The following is a 22,668-nucleotide window of genomic DNA, read 5'->3' on the forward strand; positions in this document are numbered from 1 at the left end:
GAAAACACACGGAGAGCAGAAAACATTGCCTCTACCCTTGAGGACATATTAACCAACTCTTACTGAAATAACGGATTAAGCACAAACCTTGAAGACTTCACAGGCAAAATAAGGTGCCACAGCAACTAATGGCAGTTGCAGATTAAAATAACATTGAGAAGGAAGTGAAAAATGTTACTATTTGCCACACATAAAAGTACTGTGGGTATTCCAAGTATTCAGTGTCGCTGATAAAATTTAATGCCCTTGACTCAGAAGAATTTATATAATTTGGGATTCAACTTAGGTTGTAGGATTTTTGTTGTTGTTGTTATTTAACATCCGCTATCTTTGAGAGTGTGATTAGAGGGATATTCTCTTAGCTCAAAGGAAACTGCTCTCTCTCTTTCTCCCCCTCCCCCCCTTCGCCCCTTGTCAGATTCACCTGGTCCAAGGAGAAAGGAGAATGGGACTTTGGACACTCTGGATTTATCTGGTGCTACCACTCACGGCATCTGTGATTCTCGTAACACCTTCCATGATGTTGGGAACATGCAATGCCGTCTCCATTTTAAAGAGAGCAAGTGAGGCAGGACAGAGTGAACGCTTGCTGGCCACCCAGCAAGACTGCAGCCAAGTCCGGATCAGGACACAGGGCTTTTTTAATTCCGCAGTACTCCTCCTTTCTCTCGAAGCCTCTGCTACACTTTGGGCCAAATGCTTTCTTTCTTTTGGTGAAAAGCATTTCTTTCACTAGTTTTTAACAACAGGTCAAAAACCTACCCTTTGGCCATCTCCTGGGTGGAACTTTGTTTTCAGTCATTCACTCCTAACTCCACAGGGCGATAAGACACTGGATATCCAGGGAATTGGTGCTGGGAGACTCAGGGTGAAAGGTCACCCCTTCTCCAGCCCCTCTTCTTCCTTTGGTGAGTTGTCAGGCAGCCTCCCAACCATTGATCAATCAACCCCGACCACAGCCTGCCTCCCGTGCAGCTCTAGCTGATTGTATCGGAACAGGGACCTTCCGCCTCAGCCTGCCTGGCCTCTCCCGCCACCTCATGCCTTCCCCACCGTTCTTTATCCTGTTTCCCTCTCTGGTCCTCACAGCTGCATTGACTCTCATCTCAGGAATGAGTCTGACTTGGGAAGGATGCCATGCATTCGCACTCAGCGCCTCATCTATGGCAGTCAAATCAACCCACAAATGGAATTTTTGTGTGCATGTGAGATAAATAGTGGATGAATCAATGGATAATGGCCATATGATTTTTAGAGGTAGGAGGAGACTTGAGATCTGATTCTACCTATTCGTTTTTACAAATAAAAAAAAAACTTAAAAAGAGGTTAAATAACTCTTCTGAGTTATACAATAACTGACACAAATACTATTAACCAGATCTGACACCTCCTTCCATTTAGCATCCCCTCAATAACCAAAGGAAGGCATACTTCCTGCCCTCTGGAATTTTTAATGGTTAACACCCATCCAATGGAAATAATCCCTTTAATGACATCAAACTATTTAGTTAGAGAATAAATTCCTGGGAGGGGGGAGTATATAAAAAGACTCCCACCCAAAAGAAAGAGATCTTGGGGCTTGTCACCCACTGTGGAGCTTGGCTTCCCTGAAAGGGAATGTAAAACATGAAGGACAGATTTCGCCCGCAGGATACAGACTCTGCTCACCTTCTCTCTTTTCTCCTGCAGTTTAAAATAGAGCATCAGGGAGACAGCTCCAGTGCAGCGCCCGCCTCCAAGGTGGATTCATCTCAGACTCCCTGGTTGGTGCATGAATTCAACTCTGTCCCCCTCACTCCTCTCTGACTCAGTCTTTCTGTCCCCACCCCGCCCCTTCACACGCTCTGGCTATTCCCAGCTTCTGCAAAGGCAACTATGTTTCCAGAGAGGCATTGTTTTCCCCTCGGACAGACAGACAGGCTAGGAGAAAGCGAACAACCATCCTGCCCGGTTTGCACCAGCATAATTATTATAGTGCCCCCTTCCCCTCTCAAGAGTGTCTGTGTGGATCACAAGTTGGACACACACTCTATGGTTACATATATATTAAACATTTAGCCCATCAAGGCCAAGGGCTGTCATTTTTTTTTATTATTAAGTCTCCAGCACAGTGCCACCAAAAGATTGTGTTCTGCATTCTCCAGAGTTAAACCTTGGTTGACAATCCTGCCACCAGAAAGCCTCTGGGATCTTAACCTCAGTTTTACATTTGTGAAGTGGAAATAATAATACTTACCTTCTACAACTGCAAACACAACAAAGGAAATACCAATTTTCTCTTCTGGAAATTGTAAAATATTATATAAATACTAGAGGCCCGGTGCACAAATTCATGCACTGATGGGGGCGTGGCCTGCGGGGATCGGCCTGCTGTGGGAGCGCTGCTCATCCCGGTCAGCCAAGAGGCTGTGGACCCGCCCTCTGAGCAGCTGCTCCCTGGTCCGGCATCTTCCAGGGAACCCAGTTGGGGTTGGGCCCAGGGACAATAGCACTGAGGAGTAGGCCTCAGTCCCACTGCGGCCATGAACCCACCTCCCAGCCTCCAGGGTCAGCTCTGTGAGCCTGAGGGAGGTGCTGCATGGCCTGCAGGCGTCTGGAGGAGGCAGCAGGGAGCGAGGAGGAGCCTGGGGTGAGGAGGTGACGATCGCAGCCAGGGTTCCTGCCCATCAGCCCAGGGTTCGCAACGGGAGCAGCCACTCATCCTGGTCAGCAGAGCAGTGCTCCCACTGTGGTAGTGCACTGACCACCAGGGGGAGTGCTGGTGCTGCATTGAGCGTCTGCCCCTTGGTGGTCAGTGTGCATCATAGCAACTGGTCGACCGGTCATTCTGGTTGTTCTGCCATCCAGTCACTGGGCTTTTATTATATGGGATCATTTTCCAGAATTTACTGCAATTGTCACATGGTAAGCATTCCATAGTACTTGTGACTGAATGAATAGATGCATAAACTAGTAATAATAAATTAATGACCCTTGGTGGGGCAATGCTTGATTCTCTGAAAATTCGAATGCTATCCTTAGCAATCAAAACTGAATTACAATCCTATCCTGAAGCAAATCTGTAGAGGAGATAGCAAAGTGAAGCTCTCCCATACGCTTGCTATGAAGACTGGAAAGGACATAAATTGAAAAATATTAGGGCACGTGGTAAATGAAGCTGAGGCATGGCTGAAGGTGCACAAGGAGCCAGGTCCTTTCTGTAATCTCAGGACTGACTGAGGGGCAGGACCTACCCTCCCTGGTCTCCTGGTAAAGGTTGTGATCTTTAGAGAGAATTGAGACAGGATGGCAGTCCAAACTGCATTTCTTGATTCTTGTTTAACCTGGGAGCAGTTGAGGACCCAAGGGAAGTTCATATTAATGCCAGTGTGGCAATTCCTCTGCCTGTGCACTTTATGACCAGACTGGTCCTTCACTAGCAGGCACCACAAAATGCTAATCGGTCTTTTTTTTTCTGATTTGAAAGGGAAAGTACAATTAGAAAACAAAGCATTGAAGTTAGTTTTTTTCAGCCTGGGTTTTAGAACATATGATTTTGGAATCACAGAAGGCTGACTTCCATATCAGATTTAATTTTCACTAGGTAGAACTCAAAAAAGAAAGGAGATCCTGACAAAAAGGAGGAATCTCAACTAAATAGCACTAAATATTGATTTTGCTTATTTCTGTTAATACTGGAATTGTCCCAGAACAAATTGGTCAGTTGGCAGTTTGAGGCATTTAAGCTCCACATGAATTGTATAGGGCCTATAGGCCATGGGATCTTTTACTGAATGATAATGAATGTGAACAAAGCATGCCTTCTCTTTTAGAAGCAAAATTTTTAAGTTAGAAAAATTAAAACCCAGCTTGTCAATGACTGAATTTCCAATTTATCTATGCGTATCAGATGTGGTCCTCTCTGCATGTCAAGGACTGGGATTGGATGAGGTCTTAGAGCCCTATGGGCACTGTTGGTAACACAGGATAGCGAGAGAGGAAGACCCTTTCCTCAGTCAGCCTGCGGTCTAGATGGGCTGAAAGGAGACATTCATAAGACAGGGGGTGACAACCATCCCACTGCTCTGGGAAACTGGTTTGAAGGAGAGACATGATGAAGGTGGAAAAGCAAAACCTTACACAAGCTGAGAGAAAATGAAATACCTTGGGGCTGTGACAATCCAAATTTGGGCATGAGATATTCAGTAATTCTTTCCTTCTTGGTCAGTATCAATAGGCATGCCCTGGTGTGGGATAGGTTCTTAATCTGCCACTTCATCTCAGTTCTGATTATCTCAAATTAGTGGTCTTGCCCACAGAAGTTGATAATACAACTCAGGTGCTCAGACTCCACGGCTTGTGTTCTCACCCCTAAATCACTGTGGTGCCCTGACTTCACCTGCTCTGATTTTTTTCAGGGGGCCCATCGAGATGATCTGTTCTTCCTCCACCTGCTCAATGCAGGTTTCCAAGTTCTTAACCCAGTCACTTGGCCAATGCATCCTCCTAGGAATGGGAAGTCACTCAGGAGAGATGTAGCAACATGGCAAAACCAGCAGAACTGAAGTGGCACAGAAAGCTTTCCTGCACACGTCTGGAGTATGAGACAGCCAAGGAAGTGACAGCATGCAGCCAGGCACACTGCGATATTTCCAAAGATACATGGTAAAGCTACAAGCTTTGGAGACAAGAACATTCAGATTTCTATATTTGTTCTGCCACTTGCTGGCTGTTTGATTTTGGACCCTATCAGAATATTAGTATTTACATTTGTAAAATGGGGATATCATAAAACATAACTCCCAGGTTATGAGGTCTGAATGTGCTTCCTTTCATTAAACGTTTACCACTGTGCTTGGCACATGGTAGCTTCTTTTCTAGAAGTGTGAAAAGAACTGCATAAAGGAGGCAGACATGGACCCCTCGACTCAATGGAGAATTCCAGAGAGAGATTTAATCCACCTGGGGAGACTCACACACAATTAGTGGCATAGTAATAATAATGAGGTCCTTGAAGAGAAGCATTAATATCACAGCAAGGTCATGAAACTTCCCTTGTCAAAAACAATAGAAGACTGAGGTGTTTTGGTTAACTGGATAATCTAGATAAGAGGGAGTTCTTATTACATTGTTTTACACATAATAAAAACTGAATATTTCTTGAATATACTATATAATAATTAGACTATAATATATATTACATAATATATGTCATATGCAAATTCTCAGTTTTTCAAATAATATAATTGTCTGTAATATCAAAAGCATGCAAAATACAAATTACTTTGTGGGGAAGGGTAATTCGGATATTTCAGGATCTTTTAGTTGTCAGAGACATTACTTTGCATATTAGTTCTCTTTGTGAGTTGAATTGTGTCCTGCCCAAATATATGTTCTAACCTTGGATATGTGTAAATGTGGCCTTATTTGGAAATAATAAAACTTGCAGGTGTAATTAGTTGAGGTCATACTGGAGTAGGATGGGCCCTAAATCTAAGGACTAGTGTTCTAATAAGAAGAGAGACACAGCCCTGGCTGGTGTTGCTCAGTGGGTTGGGCATCATCCCATGCACTGACTGAAAGGCCACTGGTTCCATTCCTGGTCAGAGCACATGCCCGGGTTGGGGTCTCGATCCCCAGGAGGGGGCATGCAAGAGGCAGTGGATAGATGTTTCTCATCAATGTTTCTCTCCCTCTCCCTTCCACTCTCTCTAAAATCAATAAAGACATTAAAAAAAAAGAAGAGGATTAGTGACAGAAATACAAGGAAGAAGTCTATAAGTCTATGTGACAAGAGAGGCAGAGACTGGAATGCAGATGCAGAGGCAGAGGCTGGCCGCTGTAAGCCAAGGGACACCAGGATTGCTGGCGACCCCGGAAGCCAGGCAGAGGCCAGGGAGGCTCTCCCCTGGAGCTTTCAGGAGGAGCAGGACCCTGCCAACATCTTGGTTTCAGACCTCTGGCCTCCAGACGTTTGAGAGAATAAATTTCTGTCGTTTTAAGCCACTAAATTTGTGGTATGTGGTTATGGCAACCCTAGAAAAGCAAATATATCAGGTAATTCCGGAGTGAAAAATGTTGATGTTCACATTTTATTACTTGTTCTCATAAAACTTGAAGTTATATTTTGAGGGGGAAGTGTTCCTTTGTAGACTTGGAGCATACTCATTTAATAATATTACATTTTTTAAAAAATAATGCTATTATTATTTCAAAGTTATGTGCATGTCAAATTGTAGCACATAAAATAATGTGCTAAATGCACTGAAAGAATTCACAGGTAGACACTCACGTTCAGTGAAAACAGTTGTGAGGCGATTCATCATCCCTACAAAGTACATTTTCAGGAGTAAACGTGACCGAGTGGTGTGATGCCTTTCATTGCTCCTCAGCCAGCCACCCTCACTTTAAAACTTTTGCTCTTTTCTTATTAAATTCACTCTTATCTGGACCTGCTAGAATTAACAAAACCAAGTCCCATTTTGGACAAAATGTTTCCCCCCTGTAAAACTCTAAGCATGAGAAAGTTCGAGTTGCTTTTTATTTACAGTCTTTATCAAGCAAATAATATTCATATTTCAAATTATGCAAATAAGCATTTACATGATAAATCGTAATTGCTCTCAGACAGCTGTTTATAATTGGGTAAATGAGACACACTTTTAAATTGTCTAAATACTTACCCATGTTTACATATTTATACTCTAGACTGTAACTGTTCTGAGTCAGTGTTATCATCTATTGTCTATTTTAACAAACCAAAGGAAGAGAACTTTTTATACAAACAGCAAAATCCCTTTCAACTTGCTCTGAGATCAGAAGGATTAGCAGTTCTCCCAAACAAGGGGTGACTACCCTCAACATACCCCTTGCCCGTGGTATTTCACAAACCTCAAGCAGGACATGACTTCATATCACTTTGGTGAAAAATTAATCCTGACTCAATATACCTGTGGCAAAGAAGAAACATGGTCCTTCTAATGGAATTTTTTACACCTAAAAAGTCCAATTGTCTTATATTTAGCAATATAGCCTTATGTTAACAGAAAAAAATCAACAGGTATTTCTTTTGAGACTAGAGAAGAAATGTAGAGCAACAGGGTGTCTGTCCTGGTGAGACTTACCACCAAATTAGGAAGATGGAGTTAACACATTTGAAATGTTCCAAAAGCAATGAAAAGGAATGGCAGATGGTGTTCAGCTAAAGGAGCTTAGAAAATCAAAGAAGGGGGTAAAATGTGTGGCCTTGGGTGCAGTGGCCTAGGGTTTGAGGGCTCTGAGAGCTGGCTCACTTCTTCCTGTAGAGTGAGGGCTGTCTGGGTGCTGCGTGTGCGGGGTGGCAGCCGTGGATGAGGAACACAGGCCCCACAGAATCAAACATATACCTCCCTCCTACCACGTTCACTCACAGCCCCTGGGGAGCCCCAGGGACCTTAGGTGAATGGCAGCCCACCGTGCTTCTCTCCTTGCCATTTTTCACTGTAGGCCAGCGGTTCTCAACCTGTGGGTCGCGACCCCTTTGGCGGTCGAACGACCCTTTCACAGGGGTCGCCTAAGACCATCCTGCATATCAGATATTTACATTATGATTCATAACAGTAGCAACATTACAGTTATGAAGTAGCAACAAAAATAATTTTATGGTTGGGTTACAACATGAGGAACTGTATTTAAAGGGCCAGAAGGTTGAGAACCACTGCTGTAGGCGAAGAAGTCCACCCTTTCAAAAAAAAATGTTGTTGCATTTCCCTTTACTTTATCAAAGTAGTCAACATTTGCCTTGTGTCTGGGCCTCTCCAAGCAAATGCATTTGTTTCCAATTCATCTGATTCTGTACTTACGTGGTGTTTCATATACTAAAGAACTTTACTCCAGGTGCTCTAGCTGAATGGAGAGGCCTCAACTGCTCCTTCAGGGGCTCACATGCTGGGAAGATTGAAACCCTAGGCCTGGGGAACAACACCTGAAGGAGCTACAGCGGCTCCCATACAGGAAAACATGAGGGCTTGGGGGCCAGGCCTTTATCCTGACATTGAGTGCAATGAGAGCCACTGCACTGCGAACAGAGATTTGAGAGCCACAAGCAGCAAACAGGCCTGAGACCAGAAGTCTGAAACTAGAGGGTCTGGGAAACGCCGATGAATTTAAGGAAATCTCTTCTGTAGGCATCTTTCTCCTCACCATTAGGAGAAGAAAGGTTATGTTAGGGACTCATAATGCAGGTGTGCTGGAGTAGCGTGAACCCTAGATTAGCAAAATATGGGGCCCAACTCAGACTCTGTGAGATACTGTCAAGTTACTAACCTTCCTCTGTGCCTCAGTTTCTTCTGTGAACTAGATAAAGGTCACTTCAGTTCTGTGACTGATGATCCATGGCACAGCTCCCTGTGGCTATATGAGGGTAACACTCACCCCTTCCACAGGTATCCCACCTGCCCAAGATACATTATTGTCATAGCAACCATGGCTACAGTTAATCAAGCACCTGCTAACTGTAGGCAAGCACCCTGACAGGCACTTTACCTAAAATACGGTATCATTCCTCACAACACTCATATGAATGATCATTTCCAGTTATAGATGAGGAACTGTGGCTCCAGGATATTACAAAACCAGGTCACTCAGGTTTTATTGGGCAAGCCAGACTTCAAACCCAGATCCGGTTCGTTCTGTCTGGTCCCCAAATCTGGTTCATGTTGGAAAAAAAATCAGGTTGCTTTTCTGCACTATGCCTTACGCTTTCCTAATCAGCCTCCGTACTAGCTCAGTGCCTGGTATTCATACGCTACTCATATATTAGTGGATTACAATTTTCTCAAAAATTCTGCTTCTTGAGGGACTTATTTGCTACTGATAATAGGGCTGGGTGGGTGGGCAGCCTTGTGGTGGGAGTGGCAGGGGGCTATATCTTTATGTGATTCGATTAATTCCAGTTAGTGCTTAGTCACTCTCATTAAAGCCTTCTGGATCTACTAGGAGTGAGACTGATGGCCACAGCAGCCAGAGTCAGACCTCCTGCCATTTGGGTTACATCTGGAGGAAGAAAATTGGCTGTGGCATGGAACAGATATAGGAGAGTTCCCCACCTCAGGACTCTGGGTAGTTGGCCTGGCCTCCTCCCTGCCCCCAGCTCCAATCTCTGTCCCCAGGATTGACTCAGACCACCTTGGGTGGTCGCTCCCATGGCCATTATGCACGTGCAGCTTTCTGCCTATTGACATTAGGGGATGTGCCCCCACCTTCCCTTTGTTTCACCCTCCATTTAAGACACATTTGTTCTCAGTGGCTTTTAACTGGTTTTCAATCTATGTTCATTGCCGGGGTGAGTTATCTTTTTTAAAAAATTCAACTTACAAAGCGTTTCTGTGCCGCCCAATTAGCATTGTTAAGCTGTTTGGAAACAAATACAACTTAGACCAGATGAAATCACACTCTGCTAGTCACTGAGATGCTGCTAAAAAGCAAATCACAACAGGATTCCTAGAAATTGGCCTCTGTTCTCTACAAGGGCTTTTAAAATGCTGCAGGCCTTCAAGTTTCTTAATTGGTATCTGAACAAAACCACCCTTTCTTCGCTACACTTCCCGGTGTTGCTCCTCCAGAGGTGATCAAATCAACTCCCTGCCACTGGCTTTCTTTTGCCAACCTCCATCCGGCTGGTGAAACCCATGGCTGGTGGAGGTGGGTGACCACCAAGTTGAAACAGGCACCCACTCTCCCCTTTCCTCCTCCCCCCTCCTCCCTTCACCCAGTCACTTCCACATCTGACAGTGCAAACGCCTCTGTCCACTCAGTGACACTAGCAGGTTTTCCCTCTATGCTATTTACCCCTTAAGCATGCTCTTGTGACTAACCAGCTGATGTGAGAATCAGGACCCTACTTGGATTGAATAATAGGAGAATCTCAATAATGGAAAAAATGAGTGTGCACCATGAAAAAGATACTCATGTACTTTTCCTAGTGGTCCTATGAAAGAAATGATTAAGATTCATGAAACCTAGGTGGTTTTTAGTCTAATTTTATTTTAGGAGAAACTAGAAGGCTAAATTCACAGAAACGACATACTAATCATGTTGTATAACTATAACCCCCTGCATTATGGCACCTGAGCTTTCACAAAGTTTGTAAGTTTTAATAATCATTTTAATAACATGTAAGAAATAGAATGTCTAACTTTAGACACATATATTAGTTCTTTGATTTCCCCCTCTAAATTTGTTTTACAGCCCAATCCTTTTGCTTAAGAGAAAAAGGTTTTTCTCTTTCTTTTTAAGTAGCCAAAGACAAAGAAGTGACTAAAATCCAATGTGTGACCATCCATTTCCTTCTCATACCACAAATCACTCAAAGACCTAATAAAAGAACTGAGTTTCAATGATCTCTACACAAATGTTCATGTCCTGATGCCATAGCCATCCAGAAATATAAGATTCTAGTTTTCATAAACTACTTTTTTAGGAGCTGGTAATGGAAATGAGCAATGCAAACACCCTGTGTCAGACACAGATGGTCTTTACAGTTGGCTCATGTGGACCATGGACAGAGCAAAGGTGGGACCCATAGGGGAGTGATCTGGGGTTGATTATAAATTAAATGGAAACCTGACAAGCACATGACATAAAAAAGCAACTTAAGTTTTTAATATAATATAATATAATATAATATAATATAATATAATATAATATAATATAATATTATGTAATATACTTTTTCAATATCAGTTTTCAATATAAGTGAAACACTCTCTCTTAAATTTCCTCTGGTTCATGTTATAAAGCAAAATGTTGCTTTAAGAATAAGCCAACAACAGTTTAGGATATATCTTGTTAAACAAAAGAAACTTGTTCAGGGGGAGATATTTTTTCTTTCACATAATTAAAGATCATAACCAATTAAAAATACAAATATATATTAAAGATGATTTTATTATCTTGGGGCTACTCAAGCTATCAATAAAAACATCATCTAAAAAAGTACAGCTTTATCATATATTGTTGTGTTAAATATATAACATACATATTTTAGTATCAAAATTTCCTTCAAGTCATTACTTTGTTGTTTTCTAACTGAATAAGCCCAATTAATGAGTTTTAAGATTCAGAGCAAGACAAATAGAACAATAAATTTCTCAAGAAATTTTAAACATTGTTCTTCATAGCCCGTTGTTGAGATAAAGCCAAACCTAAAATGCCCAGTGTTGCGCTTTGTCATTTATATGTGTGTCTGATGTCCCCGGAGGGAGTTTCCATGGTAAGCTCCCTGTGCACAAGAAGCAGGGTGAGTGGAATGTCTCCTTCCAATGAAGAACTTTTCACTGACAGTGATAAAGGCCAAGAACCTCCTTCTCACAAATGATTGAAAAACAGAACACGAAGGACATTTTTATTTTGTTTTGTTTCCTTTGTGTGGTATGTGACTTCAGTGCAAATACCCATTTAATCAAGAACACAAAGACAGCCACCTTTGCAGGCTCAGGGATTTCCAGGGCCTGCAGTAAACACATAGAGCTCTTTTACTGCGCCTGGTGGGAAAATTCCTGCAGGTTACCACCTCATGCTCCGGGTGTGCATAGTTGCCTCCTCTTGGAAGAGGGAAAATGGTTTTTCCAAAGGAACATTTAAGAGTAAGCTAAATAAAATGTCAAAAAGCTCAAAGTGCTTTAAAAGCCGAAATATGTCTATTGTCATTTACAGCTAAAATTTTTGATGTGTAGTTGATATGTAATATTGTATTAATTTTAGGAGTACAACATCATGATTTGATATATGTATTATTGTGGAATGATTACTAGAATTAGCTCGGTTAACATTCTTCACCTCACAGTTATAAGTGTGTGTGTGTGTGTGTGTGTGTGTGTGTGTAGTGGGCACTTTTAAAATCCACTCTCTTAGCAACTTTCAAATATAAAATATTGTTAACTCTAGTCACCATGCTGCACATTACATCCCCAGGGCTTATTAATCTTTCTAACTGGAAGCTACTGTCATTAGTTTTTAGGAATATAAAGACTTTGGGAAATAATACAGAAGCCTCTATTGACTGGAACTTTCCGGTTCATGCGTGCGTTTTTCTTTTTTCTCTTCAAGTTGAGATAAATTGAACCTGTATCTCTAAACCAGCACAGCTCTGTTTCTCTTTTACCTTTTAATCATTCTTTTCTAACACCTTCTATTACAATAGACTCTCTTGCTCCTCTTTAGGTCCTCTTCATTCTCCCTCCTAATGTCTCCAGTTCCAGGGCTATCACAGTCTATCTGCCTTCAAGTCTCACCTTAAGCTTGGCTTCTTCTAGGTAATCTATCCTGACTAGAATGTGACAACAAGTGTGAGCGCACACTGCAAACCTTCTCAAATGTATAAAACATAAAGTGAGATTTCAGTACCACCGCTAGCTTAATCACTATCAAGAAAATGGAATATATAATTCTTTAGCCCTTTAAGATACTGTGGTCCTTGTCTTCACCAAATGTTAACAAATACTTCTCCAGAATAATAACTGGTTTGGTGTTTAAATTTCTGTCAAATAAGACAGAAATAATATCTCACTTTAATAATGCAACCCTTTTAAAATAACAGAGTTAACCTCAAACAAAATAAAGGTATAAAATGGGAGCTTCATTTTGAGTAATTTAAGAAAAAAAATAACAGCTGGCTTGAACTGAAGTGCTGCTGGATGTAGGTATGTGTTGTAGGCAGGCCCGTGTGAGGTACTGGGGCAGGTATTAACAATTACGTTCTGGAGTCAGTCTACTCTGTCAGAGTCTATATGCGACATTAGATGTGACTTTTTTGTGTAAACATCAATAAGGACCCTACATTATATGCTTTATATTTATATCAGTCAAGCAAAGGAATATAAATTAGTACCTTAAAAAATAAAAGACTAGACAAAAATGAGAAGTTCAGCTCTGGACAATTAATGTTTGGCACCCCCATCAAGGTGAGTTGTTATGTTTATTCTGACAACTCGCATCCCATGCTTCCACAGCTACCTTTATTATAGCTAAGGTAAGGTAGGGGGAAGATCAGAAATAGTTAATAAACGAATAAACTAAGTAAAAAATATGAAAGTTATTTGCTGTTTTTTAGGAAATGGAGACTACAGATATTGAATCAACACATTTACTTTTAAATTCATTGAACCATACTACCCCCTTGTTTTCATGCATATACCTAAACAACTAGAGGAACATAATACAGGAAAGCTTCTCCCTAGAGATCAAAAACAACAAAAGTCCATGTAAAGCCAATATTTTTAATTGACTTTCAAATCTTGTCGTTTGACATTAAGCAATAAAATCTGAAACCCATTTTAGAGATGTACTAAATTCTCAGTCTGAAAGTAACTGCTGTTCCTTGTTCCGTGTGTGTGTGTGTGTGTGTGTGTGTGTGTGTGTGTGTGTATCATCAGCACAACTAAGACAAAATCGCAGCCAGGCCTGGACCACTGCCAAGCAATTGATTATTAGCCATTAAAGGGGAAATGTTTACTTATTCATGGCAACTAGTTTTCAGAAGGAAAGGCAAATATGTCTGATTTTAAATGCTGCCTTTTCTTTCCCTCCTAAAGCTGATCAAGATCATTCACTTCTTGGACCTGTCAAAAGCCCGTTTTTATTTTCCTTTTGCTATTTTAACCAGAATACTGATTTTAAAAGGGGACGAGCAGTTGCTATGAGGCAAAGAAAAATGTCCTGGCAGTTGAGGGCCCTCCATCTATCAAGGGGAATTTGCAATGTTGCCTCTCTTCAATACTGTATAGATTTGCAGGATTTTGTGAAACACTTAACCAAAATGGAAGGATTTAAAAACAGGACGCAAGATATGGATGCAATCATTTTTTAAAAATCAAGATACTTTAGTTTTATTTCAGAAATTTCTAGTTTTAAATTCTTAAGCACGCAGCAGTGCTGATCTTCTCAGATAATACTTTTGAAAGGATGATTAGGGCAGACTGCTTAAATATATTCACTATAGCACAGATGCCTAAGGATTAAAAAATCCTAGTGGGATTGAGATGAACTCCCTCCAATTACAGGGAAACAAATACTTATCTAATTAAATAACAATATTCACAAGCTATGTTGAGTTGCAAACTAAGTGTCCAGAACACTAAACAATATTTTAATATCTGGAAAGACTATGCAGCTAGATACTTATTTGTGATTCTAAGAATCTCTTAGGAATTGGAGGCAATTCATATAGACATTTCCAATATGTATAAAACTTAATGTCTTGACTACTTTTTTCTATTGATCTAATATGAAAATAATGTTTTCCTTCCATGTCTTTGAGTTTATCTGATGTGAAGAGACAATAAACAAAGCACCTTTCTCTAATAATTCTGGCTCTCTGCCCCCCTATCCCCTGCTTCTTCAGAAGGCACAGTTTAAATGAAACAACCTCCTGGAGACCCCAGGCCCTGACTCTTGGAGATAATTTAGTAAAGCCCCAACACAGGGTTGAGAGGAAGACTGGACTAGCACGGAAGCACCTATGAAGGAGGGGAGACTCCCAGAAGAAGCAGGGACATGCAGTGCTATCTGGAAGCAGGAGCTACAGTTTCCCTGGGGTATTCAAAACACAGACTGGGGCCCGGGAACACTGTTCCCACGTCAGGGAAGGCGAGGCTAGAAGTAATACTCGGAGCTAATCTCAGAGCTAGGTCCTCCCCAGAGTACAAGGCAAGATGGGGGATGCATCTCCTCTTTGGGAGCCACATACTAAGAGTAAAAGCAAATATTTGATGCTGAAGAGCTCTTAAGAACTGAAGAGTGCCATTTACTTATTTCTACACGTCAGTGTGGGCTTAGGATGTTAAATAGATTAAAAGGCTAAGAGAGGTCAGTCACTCCAGGAAAGATTCCTCCTTTGCTTCTCCTGACTTGGTTCTCTTTCCAAAATTGTGATCTACTCCACTCCACTCCACTCCTGTGGAGGGTCCTTCGGAAACTCAAAAGATGGCACATGCTCTCCCAGAATATTGTGGAGAATGTGGAGTCAGGGTCCTTGGGATGGGAGTTCCAGAATACAATGAAGATTATTTTAGAAAAATTCCAGAGATGTGCATCATGAAACCTGTAGGGTTCTTAGAAGTTATCACATCTGGTCTCCTCTGTTTCAGAGGAGAAAGTAAAAGAGGCTCGGATTGAGGAGGTGATTAGGGCTGATTGGGGACAGAGCTGGGTGCCAACCGACTCCCAGCCCAGAGCTGCATCTGCCTGACAAGGTCTGGAGGTTCAGGCCTGTGCTAATGCTTCGCTGGGACAGACAGCCTTTGGCAGTGCCCTCCTTCGGCCTCTCTCAGGAGATGGGCTGGCAGAGGTTGCTGGGCCTGACCAGCCTCTAGGACGCTGGAGCTTAGGGTGCGGTGGGCTCCAGATTTCCAGCTTCCACCGCCACCCCTCCCCGCCCCTGGTCTACCCACAGTACCCTTCTCCCCATCTCAGAGACGACAGCCAAGTCATTTCAATTTAATCTTATTTAAAAAGACATAACTAATAAATCTATTGCCCGGGCTGCGGAGAGACAGCCAGCAAAGTCAATCGCGCTCCCAATCCCATTGAACCCCACTGAAAACCATGACAACACAGGACAAACTCTGATTTATCCCGGCGCGCTAAAGTGCATTGTGAGCAGGCGTCAATCACGCATTATTTCGGACTGAACAAATGCAAAATCTTGACTGGAACAAATGCTTCCAACAGGTCCGGGGCGTCGAGCTCCATTTCCCCTTTGTCCGCGGCCTAGCAGTTGTCCTGTACGGGGCTGGCCCCCGCCCGACCACCCAGGGCGCTGCGCAGCCCCGGGCGCCACCGGCACGCTTGACCGGGAGGCTGCTTGCAAAGGGCGCGCCAGGCCCTGTGGTGCCCTGGCAACTGAACGGAGCCAGGTCTGAGCTCAGCGCAGGTGGACCTGGCCCGGAAGCGCCACGCCCTTCACTAAATTTAACAACTGAACACCCAAACCACTGGCTGCCCGAGGAGAGGCCTCTGAAAGTACGTTCGCTGAGCAATAGACTGAACTATGGGCCATCAAAATGTGTTCACTCCGGGGCTCTTCTGAGCCTCTACACTGACCATTTCCTTGGCTTGGGCTGTGGGGACTAGATCTTGGAGAAACTCCAGGCAGGGCCGTCTCTTCCGCCATCCAATGCTCCCGATTGGTCCCAGTACTGACCAGGGACGGAGCGGGAGCCCAGCTCTGGGGCAGAGGCCACATGCCCGTCACCCGGCCTTATGTTACGGGTGCAGAGCCGGGGTGCACAGGTGGCGCCAACGCCGCAAGGTCCCCCTGGGCCGCCCTGCCAAACTCCTCCGCCCGTGAACTCTAAATCGGGCCTGGGCTCACCCTGCGGGGCTAAGCCAACGAGTCCGGCACTTCAGAATGACTTGCTTGGCCAGTATGGGGAAACTGGCGCTGAGCCAGGGCTCCCTACGCCTGCACCTCTGAAGTTGTGGGGGACATTTGGGGTGTGGGGAGGCTCCTAGCGGCCTTTAAAACCATTGGCCCAGATGCTGGTGGAGCCAGGCCACTCCTCTGTGCCCGCTTGAAACGTCTGGCCTCGGAGTCCTTAGAGGGGCCCCGCTAAAAAGAGAAGAGAGAACGCGCCAGTTTAACGCCGTCTTGTAAATCACTTTCCGGATAATTGCGGGAAACGAACACTCTAGCAAACAAGCTCGAGGAATAAACAAACAGGGAATAAATTCCTGGGTGCTCGTAAACCTACCCACGCCGCCCCCACCCACCCTGGAGCTCCCGTGGGGCCAGGCCCTGTGTCAGCCAGGAGGAGGAGGAAGCTGGGGACGGGCAGGCGGGTGGTGGCCACAGCTTGCCACCCAAGATGTTATTCACTGGTAACAATCCCCATTATCTGCCCCCACTTTGGGCTAATCAGACAGAATTGCTAATGCCGAGGGTTGCTTCCTGCCGCCTCTGGGAGGTAACGGGCACCGAGGGGCGGGGGACGGGGCGGGGCAGGGGGCGGAGGTGGCACCTTCCGGGCTTGCCGGGCTTTGGTCCAGCACTCATTTAGGTACTTAACACCCTGGAGACCAGGACCTCGCCTTTCAAAGCATCCCGGGCGGGAAGAGCTGTTTATATAGACGGGGATTCCGCTGTAAGCGCGATAGTAAGACAGGCAGCCTGCGCATAGCGTGCGCCTCTCACGCCCACCAGTAAGGAGCGGCGTCCCGGGCCGCCCCTCGGTTCCCAGCCTGACCTGCCCCTCACCTCCTTCCCCTCCTCCGCCATGACCGCCGCCGGACGCCTCAGCTTCACCGTGCGCAGGCTCCTGGATTTACCCGAGCAGGACGCGCAGCACCTGCGGCGGCGGGAGCCCGAGCTGCGCGCCCCGGGTCCCGGCCCCGGCCCCTCCTGGCTGGAACCCGAGCGCGGCCCCTACGCGTGTGAGTGAGCGGAGGACGGCTGCGAGGGTGGAGGGGGCGCGCAGAACCCAGCGCCCGGCCCACGCGGGGCTGGATTTCCTCAGTGTTAAAAGCGTAGGCTCTGTCCTCAAACCCTTACGCTATGCATCCCTCGGTCGGCACACCCTGAGGGCAGATCCCTGCGCCTGGCACTCACGCTAGGTACTTGGGCTTCTGTTTCTAGGGGGTCAGAGTGTGTAAATATTTAAGACAGGGCCCTTAAATGCCTGAAAACACGGTCACGCTCTCCAGTCCTCCGTGTGGGATGGGGGGAGTCGGCGAACTTAGACCTACTACTGGATTCAGGGCTTTGCAAACCTCAGCCAACCGTGGCGCGCTCGACCCGGAGGTGGCCCGTGCTGGTGAGCGAGCTCGCGGTAAATTCATCTGCCAGCCCGGCGACCGGTGTGGACTTGTTTTAAGAGGGCCCCTATGGGTTTCTGTGGGGGCGCGGTCTCAGGTTGTGGTATATAAAAGGTCACTAAATTCGAAGAGATGGGTGTTGAAATGTGGGCCCGGGGAAGGAAACTGCCTCCCCCCCAAAGCCCCGGGAGAGTGGCTCGGCACCCGCGCGCGCAAAGCCGCCTGCGCGCAGAGGGCCGGCGCCTCACCAGGCCCTGTCTCCTTTGCGTCCCCAGCCTCGGACGAGAGCAGCCCAGAGACCAGCCCGCCCGACTCCTCGCCGCGGCCGCCCGCTCAGCCCGCGTCTCCGAGCTCGGACGCCGAGAAGAGGAAGAAGCGGCGGGTGCTGTTCTCCAAGGCGCAGACGCTGGAGTTGGAGCGGCGCTTCCGGCAGCAGCGCTACTTGTCGGCGCCCGAGCGCGAGCAGCTGGCGCGCCTCCTGCGCCTCACGCCCACGCAGGTCAAAATCTGGTTCCAGAACCATCGCTACAAGCTGAAGCGCACGCGCGCGCCGGGGGCCGCGGCGTCTCCGGACTTGGCCGCAGCTGCGGAGCTGAGCGCCGCGCCAGGCCTGCTGCGCCGCGTGGTGGTGCCGGTGCTGGTGCGCGACGGGCAGTCGTGCGGCGGCGGCAGCAGCGAGGTGGGCCTGGTCGCCCGGGACAAAACCGGCGCGCCCCCAGCCGCCGCCTGCCCTCTGCCCGGCTACGCCGGCTTCGGGCCCGGCTCGGCGCTCGGCCTCTTCCCCGCCTACCAGCACTTATCACCCCCCGCCCTGGTCTCTTGGAACTGGTGAGGCAGCTGCGGGGGCGCGGGCACCGGGCTACCCCACACTCTGTAGTGCGCTCTGTGGCCAGAGCAGCTGGAGCCGCAGACCTGGCGCGCTCCCCCGGCTTCACCATCCCGCCGGCTCGATGTCCTTTGGCGCCGGGATCCCTGCTCAGCTCTCACCAGCCGGCGCGTTAGGAACTTTTCACCAAGATTGCGCCCTGTCCCCATGTCGTCCGCCAGGCTCAGAGCTACAATTTATTGCTTGAACCTTATTTGTATGGGTAGCAACTTATTTTTTAAAGAAATAGAATATTTTTCCTCTTTGTGGTGCTAGAATAAAATGTGTAGGGTTGGGCCCCCTTGCGCGCCTGCCAGGAACCGTAGGTGGGAGCTGTGTTTCTCCGTGCCCTGGTGAATTAAGGCCCACCCCGAGTTGGGTCAAAGTACCTACAAGGCTTTAGGGTGGTAGGGGAGAGGGAGGAAGCAGAAGCAACTCTGGGGTCCCTGTTAGTGGGAGGTGGTTCTATCCCAAAGGGACTCAGAGGCCTCTCTGGGTTCCCAGAGCTGCTGGCGTTTCAAACACCAAGAGTCAGTCCCCTCGGTCACAGCCAAGACAGGACATGAGCTTCTCTGTAAGGATTCTCTCGGGAGGCTGCTATGGGGGTCCAGCCTGAGCAGCCCCGATTGGCTTCAAGCCTTTGGTTTCTGGAGTGCAGCAGCCAGGGCTCAGGGACCCAAAAAGCACCAGAATGTATAACCCCCAGATAAGCCTTTGAGTGCCTCACCTGGCAGCTGTGATTTCCTGCTGCTGCTTGGCGCTACACCTGATCAGGGTGGCCTGGTGAAGAAACCAAAGAATGGTGGGGAATGACCCACCTTAGGGCTGCCAGTAGAGGGAGGACCAGTTTAGAGAGCCCTGGGGACATAGATGTGGGATATGCTGGAGGATCTCATTTCATACCCGGTCCCAATGCATACTAGGGCTGGAGGATCTAATGTTTCCCCCCTGGGTAACTGCGCTTGGCTTGGTAAATGGAGCAGCAAGGCCTCCTCTGCAGTGGTCACTCTTTGGAGGGGAAGTGAGTACCTCTCTGCCTGGCACCCACTGCAAGGTGCTGAGCAGCAGTTTCCGGCATCAGATCCAGGGAATGGAGCAAGGGTGCAATGAGGCCTAGGAGGAGTAGGCATGGGGCCTGTTGGGGGCCCCTCTCTTGTTCCAAGAAGAAGAGGAAGGGTGGCTTAGACGGTGTTATCACCTGAGATTTGGGGGGATGGGAGAGAGAGGAGGGCAGATGGGGAAGGGAGTTGGGTGTTTGGGTCTCAGCTGCTGGCCACCTTGCCTTCCATATGGATGTGGTTATCTTAGGAGAATCTCAAGCCTTAAACCTCCTTTTGTCTTGGGAATTGAAAGGGGCATTGTCAGGCCTGAAAAGGACCTAGACAAAATCAGAACAGTTTCGATTCAGGACTCTGTTTAATCAGTCCCTGGTGACAATGTAGTGGGTGTTAGGGAGGATAATGGTATCTTTTTAAACCTTGTGGCCTTCAGAAAGACAAAGAGCTTGAATTTTATGGGCTTACAACTTCAATTAGAATGGTGCCAGTGTGCATGGGAGATTATAAAATTTGTATCATAAAACCTCTTTCCAGTAAATGATGACTGGGGAGGGAGCATGGACATTGTAAGATATACATTGGAAATAGCCCTGGAGACTTTCTAGTTAGCCCTGACAGAGCAGATGGGAAAGAAAAGGAAGAAAGGATTTCTGAAGGCCTGAGTTGGGACTTGTCCCTGTGGTCAGCTGGCTGGGTACCCCATTCCTCCTGAAGGGGTTTTCACTCCAAGAATGGAGGTAAAGATTTGTAACTTGTCTTCTGCTCTTGGCGGTGACAATGATTTGAATGTTCTTGGGAAGAAAGTACAAAATCACCCCTGTTCAGTTTCATGCCTTTTCTTTTCCTGGAGCTCTAGAGAAAGTAGGTCTTGCAAAGTGGAGACCCATGGGTCTAAGAGGTCTGGACTATGGAGAGAAGCTCTTCCCAGGAGCTCTTAGGGAGAGCATGCCCTCAACCAAATCATCCAGAGGTCTAACCAATAAGAAAAACCATTTATCTGCTTCCCAAGGTGGTCAGAGCCATAGCAGGAAGCTCACCAGCAAGCCAATCTGTGTCCTGGCCAGGAGGAGAGCAGACATTTCCTATAGCATTAGCATCGGGAGCCATCAAGTATACACTGTTACCTGCTTGCTTTTTCTCTTTTTCCTTCAGACCCTTTCCTTTAGAGAGAAAAAGCCATAAATGGAAGTTAAAAATGGGAATTAAAAAAGCACTCCGATCACCACCAAACCATTTTGGAGACTCAGGCTGTCCTTTTCTTCTGTTTACACGTGTGATAAGCAGAAAAGGTAACTGTCAGTTTCCCTGATGACCTAAAAGATCAGGTTTTTCAGGCTCTGACAAGGAAAGCTAAGCCCAAAGCCTCTCTTCCAGCAGCTGTGAAAACATGGTATCCCTCCCTAGATGAGAATATTTCACACCTGTCACCCATCACCAACATCTCACTCTGCAAACTTATATTTATTTATACTCAGCAAACTTACATGGAAATGTACTGTGCTCCAGGCATTGTTCTGGCACTTTTACAGCTGATCTCACAGAAACCTTATGCACGGTCTATGTAATAGCCCCATTTTACAGATAAAAAACTGAGGCTCAGTGTGTGGGAATAAGTGACTTGTCCAAAGCAGTTATAAACCTCATAGAATGTTACCAGTGTCTTCAGCTTAACTTACATTTAAACCACCCTGCAAACTCCTCTTGAGAACAATTGTAGTCTTGATGTGGTGACAATATATACACCACCCAGCCATCATAAACGTGTCTTGTGGATAGTCTGGAAGGATGAGGACATGCCAAAAGCACTCTACACAGTTCAATCACAGGGCCACTCATGAAGCTGATCATGTGATATCATAGTGTAGCTGTTAGCATTTTAAATGTTACCTGTGGACCAGGTAATATTCTAAGTTCTTTTCCTCAATTAACTCATTCAATCTTCCCAACAACTCTGCAAGATGGTACTAGTATTCCCATTTTACAGATGAGAACACTGAGCTTATAAGTAACTTGTCCAGGGTCACACAGCTAGAAAGTGACAGAGAGGATCTGAACCCAAGCAGTCTAACTCCAGATCTCATACCTTTAAGCACATGATGGGAATTCTTTTCCATTCTTTGTTTATATTTCTCAGTTGACAGACCTGGTTACCTTATAGAATAGATGCTTCTCTGAAAGACATGTTTTTACCATGCTTTTGTCTCCTTCCCTCCCTCCCTCCCTCCCTCCCTCCCTCCCTCCCTCCCTCCCTCCCTCCCTCCCTCCTTCCTCTACCAAACCTCAGCTTTTGGACACAGCCACTGTGTTTGCCCTGTGTCTGTGTGCATTCTTGTCCAGCTGTCAATGGAACACAGCTCTTCTCTGCAGGTCACAAAATTTTCCGGTGACTGTCATTCCACCATTCTTCCAGTAAAACATCTGCTGCTGCTGTCTTGACACCAATTGTCCACTCAGGGTTTGGTTTGCTGCTGACCCATAAGCCCCTCTGAGCTTTCCCACCCACAGGCCTAGATCCCTGGGGAGCTTTATGACTTTGCCTTCCCTACCCCTTTCCCAATCATCCTTTTCCTTCCTAAGCGCCCGTGCTAGCGTTATTATTAAATATCTTCACATTTTCTCTCTCTTCTTTCATTGTAAACATTTTCACTTCATCTCACTTAAGTCTCTTGTGGGTGGATATTGCAATTTTCACTTCAATTTTCTTTCCTCATTGTTCAGAGGATCTTACATCTTAGCACGTCTCTTATCTGACCAATTTAGCACTTAAGAATCTTGGATAATGTGCAACTGATGGGTTAGAAGGAAGTTATTTGAGCCCAGGTTAACCTATTCCTTTCCTTATAACAGTGGTGTTTAGATGTTTATTGTTATCTTGCCTGGTTTATACAATTAATTTGCCTCTTACACACACACACACACACACACACACACACACACACACACACATTCACTACCTTTAAAACATTTTAGACTTAG

General features: G+C 45.9%; 1 protein-coding gene across 1 annotated transcript; it reads left to right on the plus strand.

Moving 5' to 3' along the window:
- The first annotated feature begins 17,009 nt into the window (after positions 1-17,009).
- Positions 17,010-18,601, plus strand: NKX2-8 (NK2 homeobox 8). The gene is made up of 2 exons (XM_006085819.1): positions 17,010-17,388; positions 18,045-18,601. Exons 1-2 carry the CDS (start codon positions 17,232-17,234, stop codon positions 18,599-18,601), a joined length of 714 nt encoding a protein of 237 aa, XP_006085881.1. The 5' UTR covers positions 17,010-17,231.
- The last annotated feature ends 4,067 nt before the right edge of the window (positions 18,602-22,668 follow it).

This window comes from Myotis lucifugus, unplaced genomic scaffold, assembly GCF_000147115.1.
Source record: "Myotis lucifugus unplaced genomic scaffold, Myoluc2.0 scaffold_22, whole genome shotgun sequence".
Classification (NCBI taxonomy): domain Eukaryota; kingdom Metazoa; phylum Chordata; class Mammalia; order Chiroptera; family Vespertilionidae; genus Myotis; species Myotis lucifugus.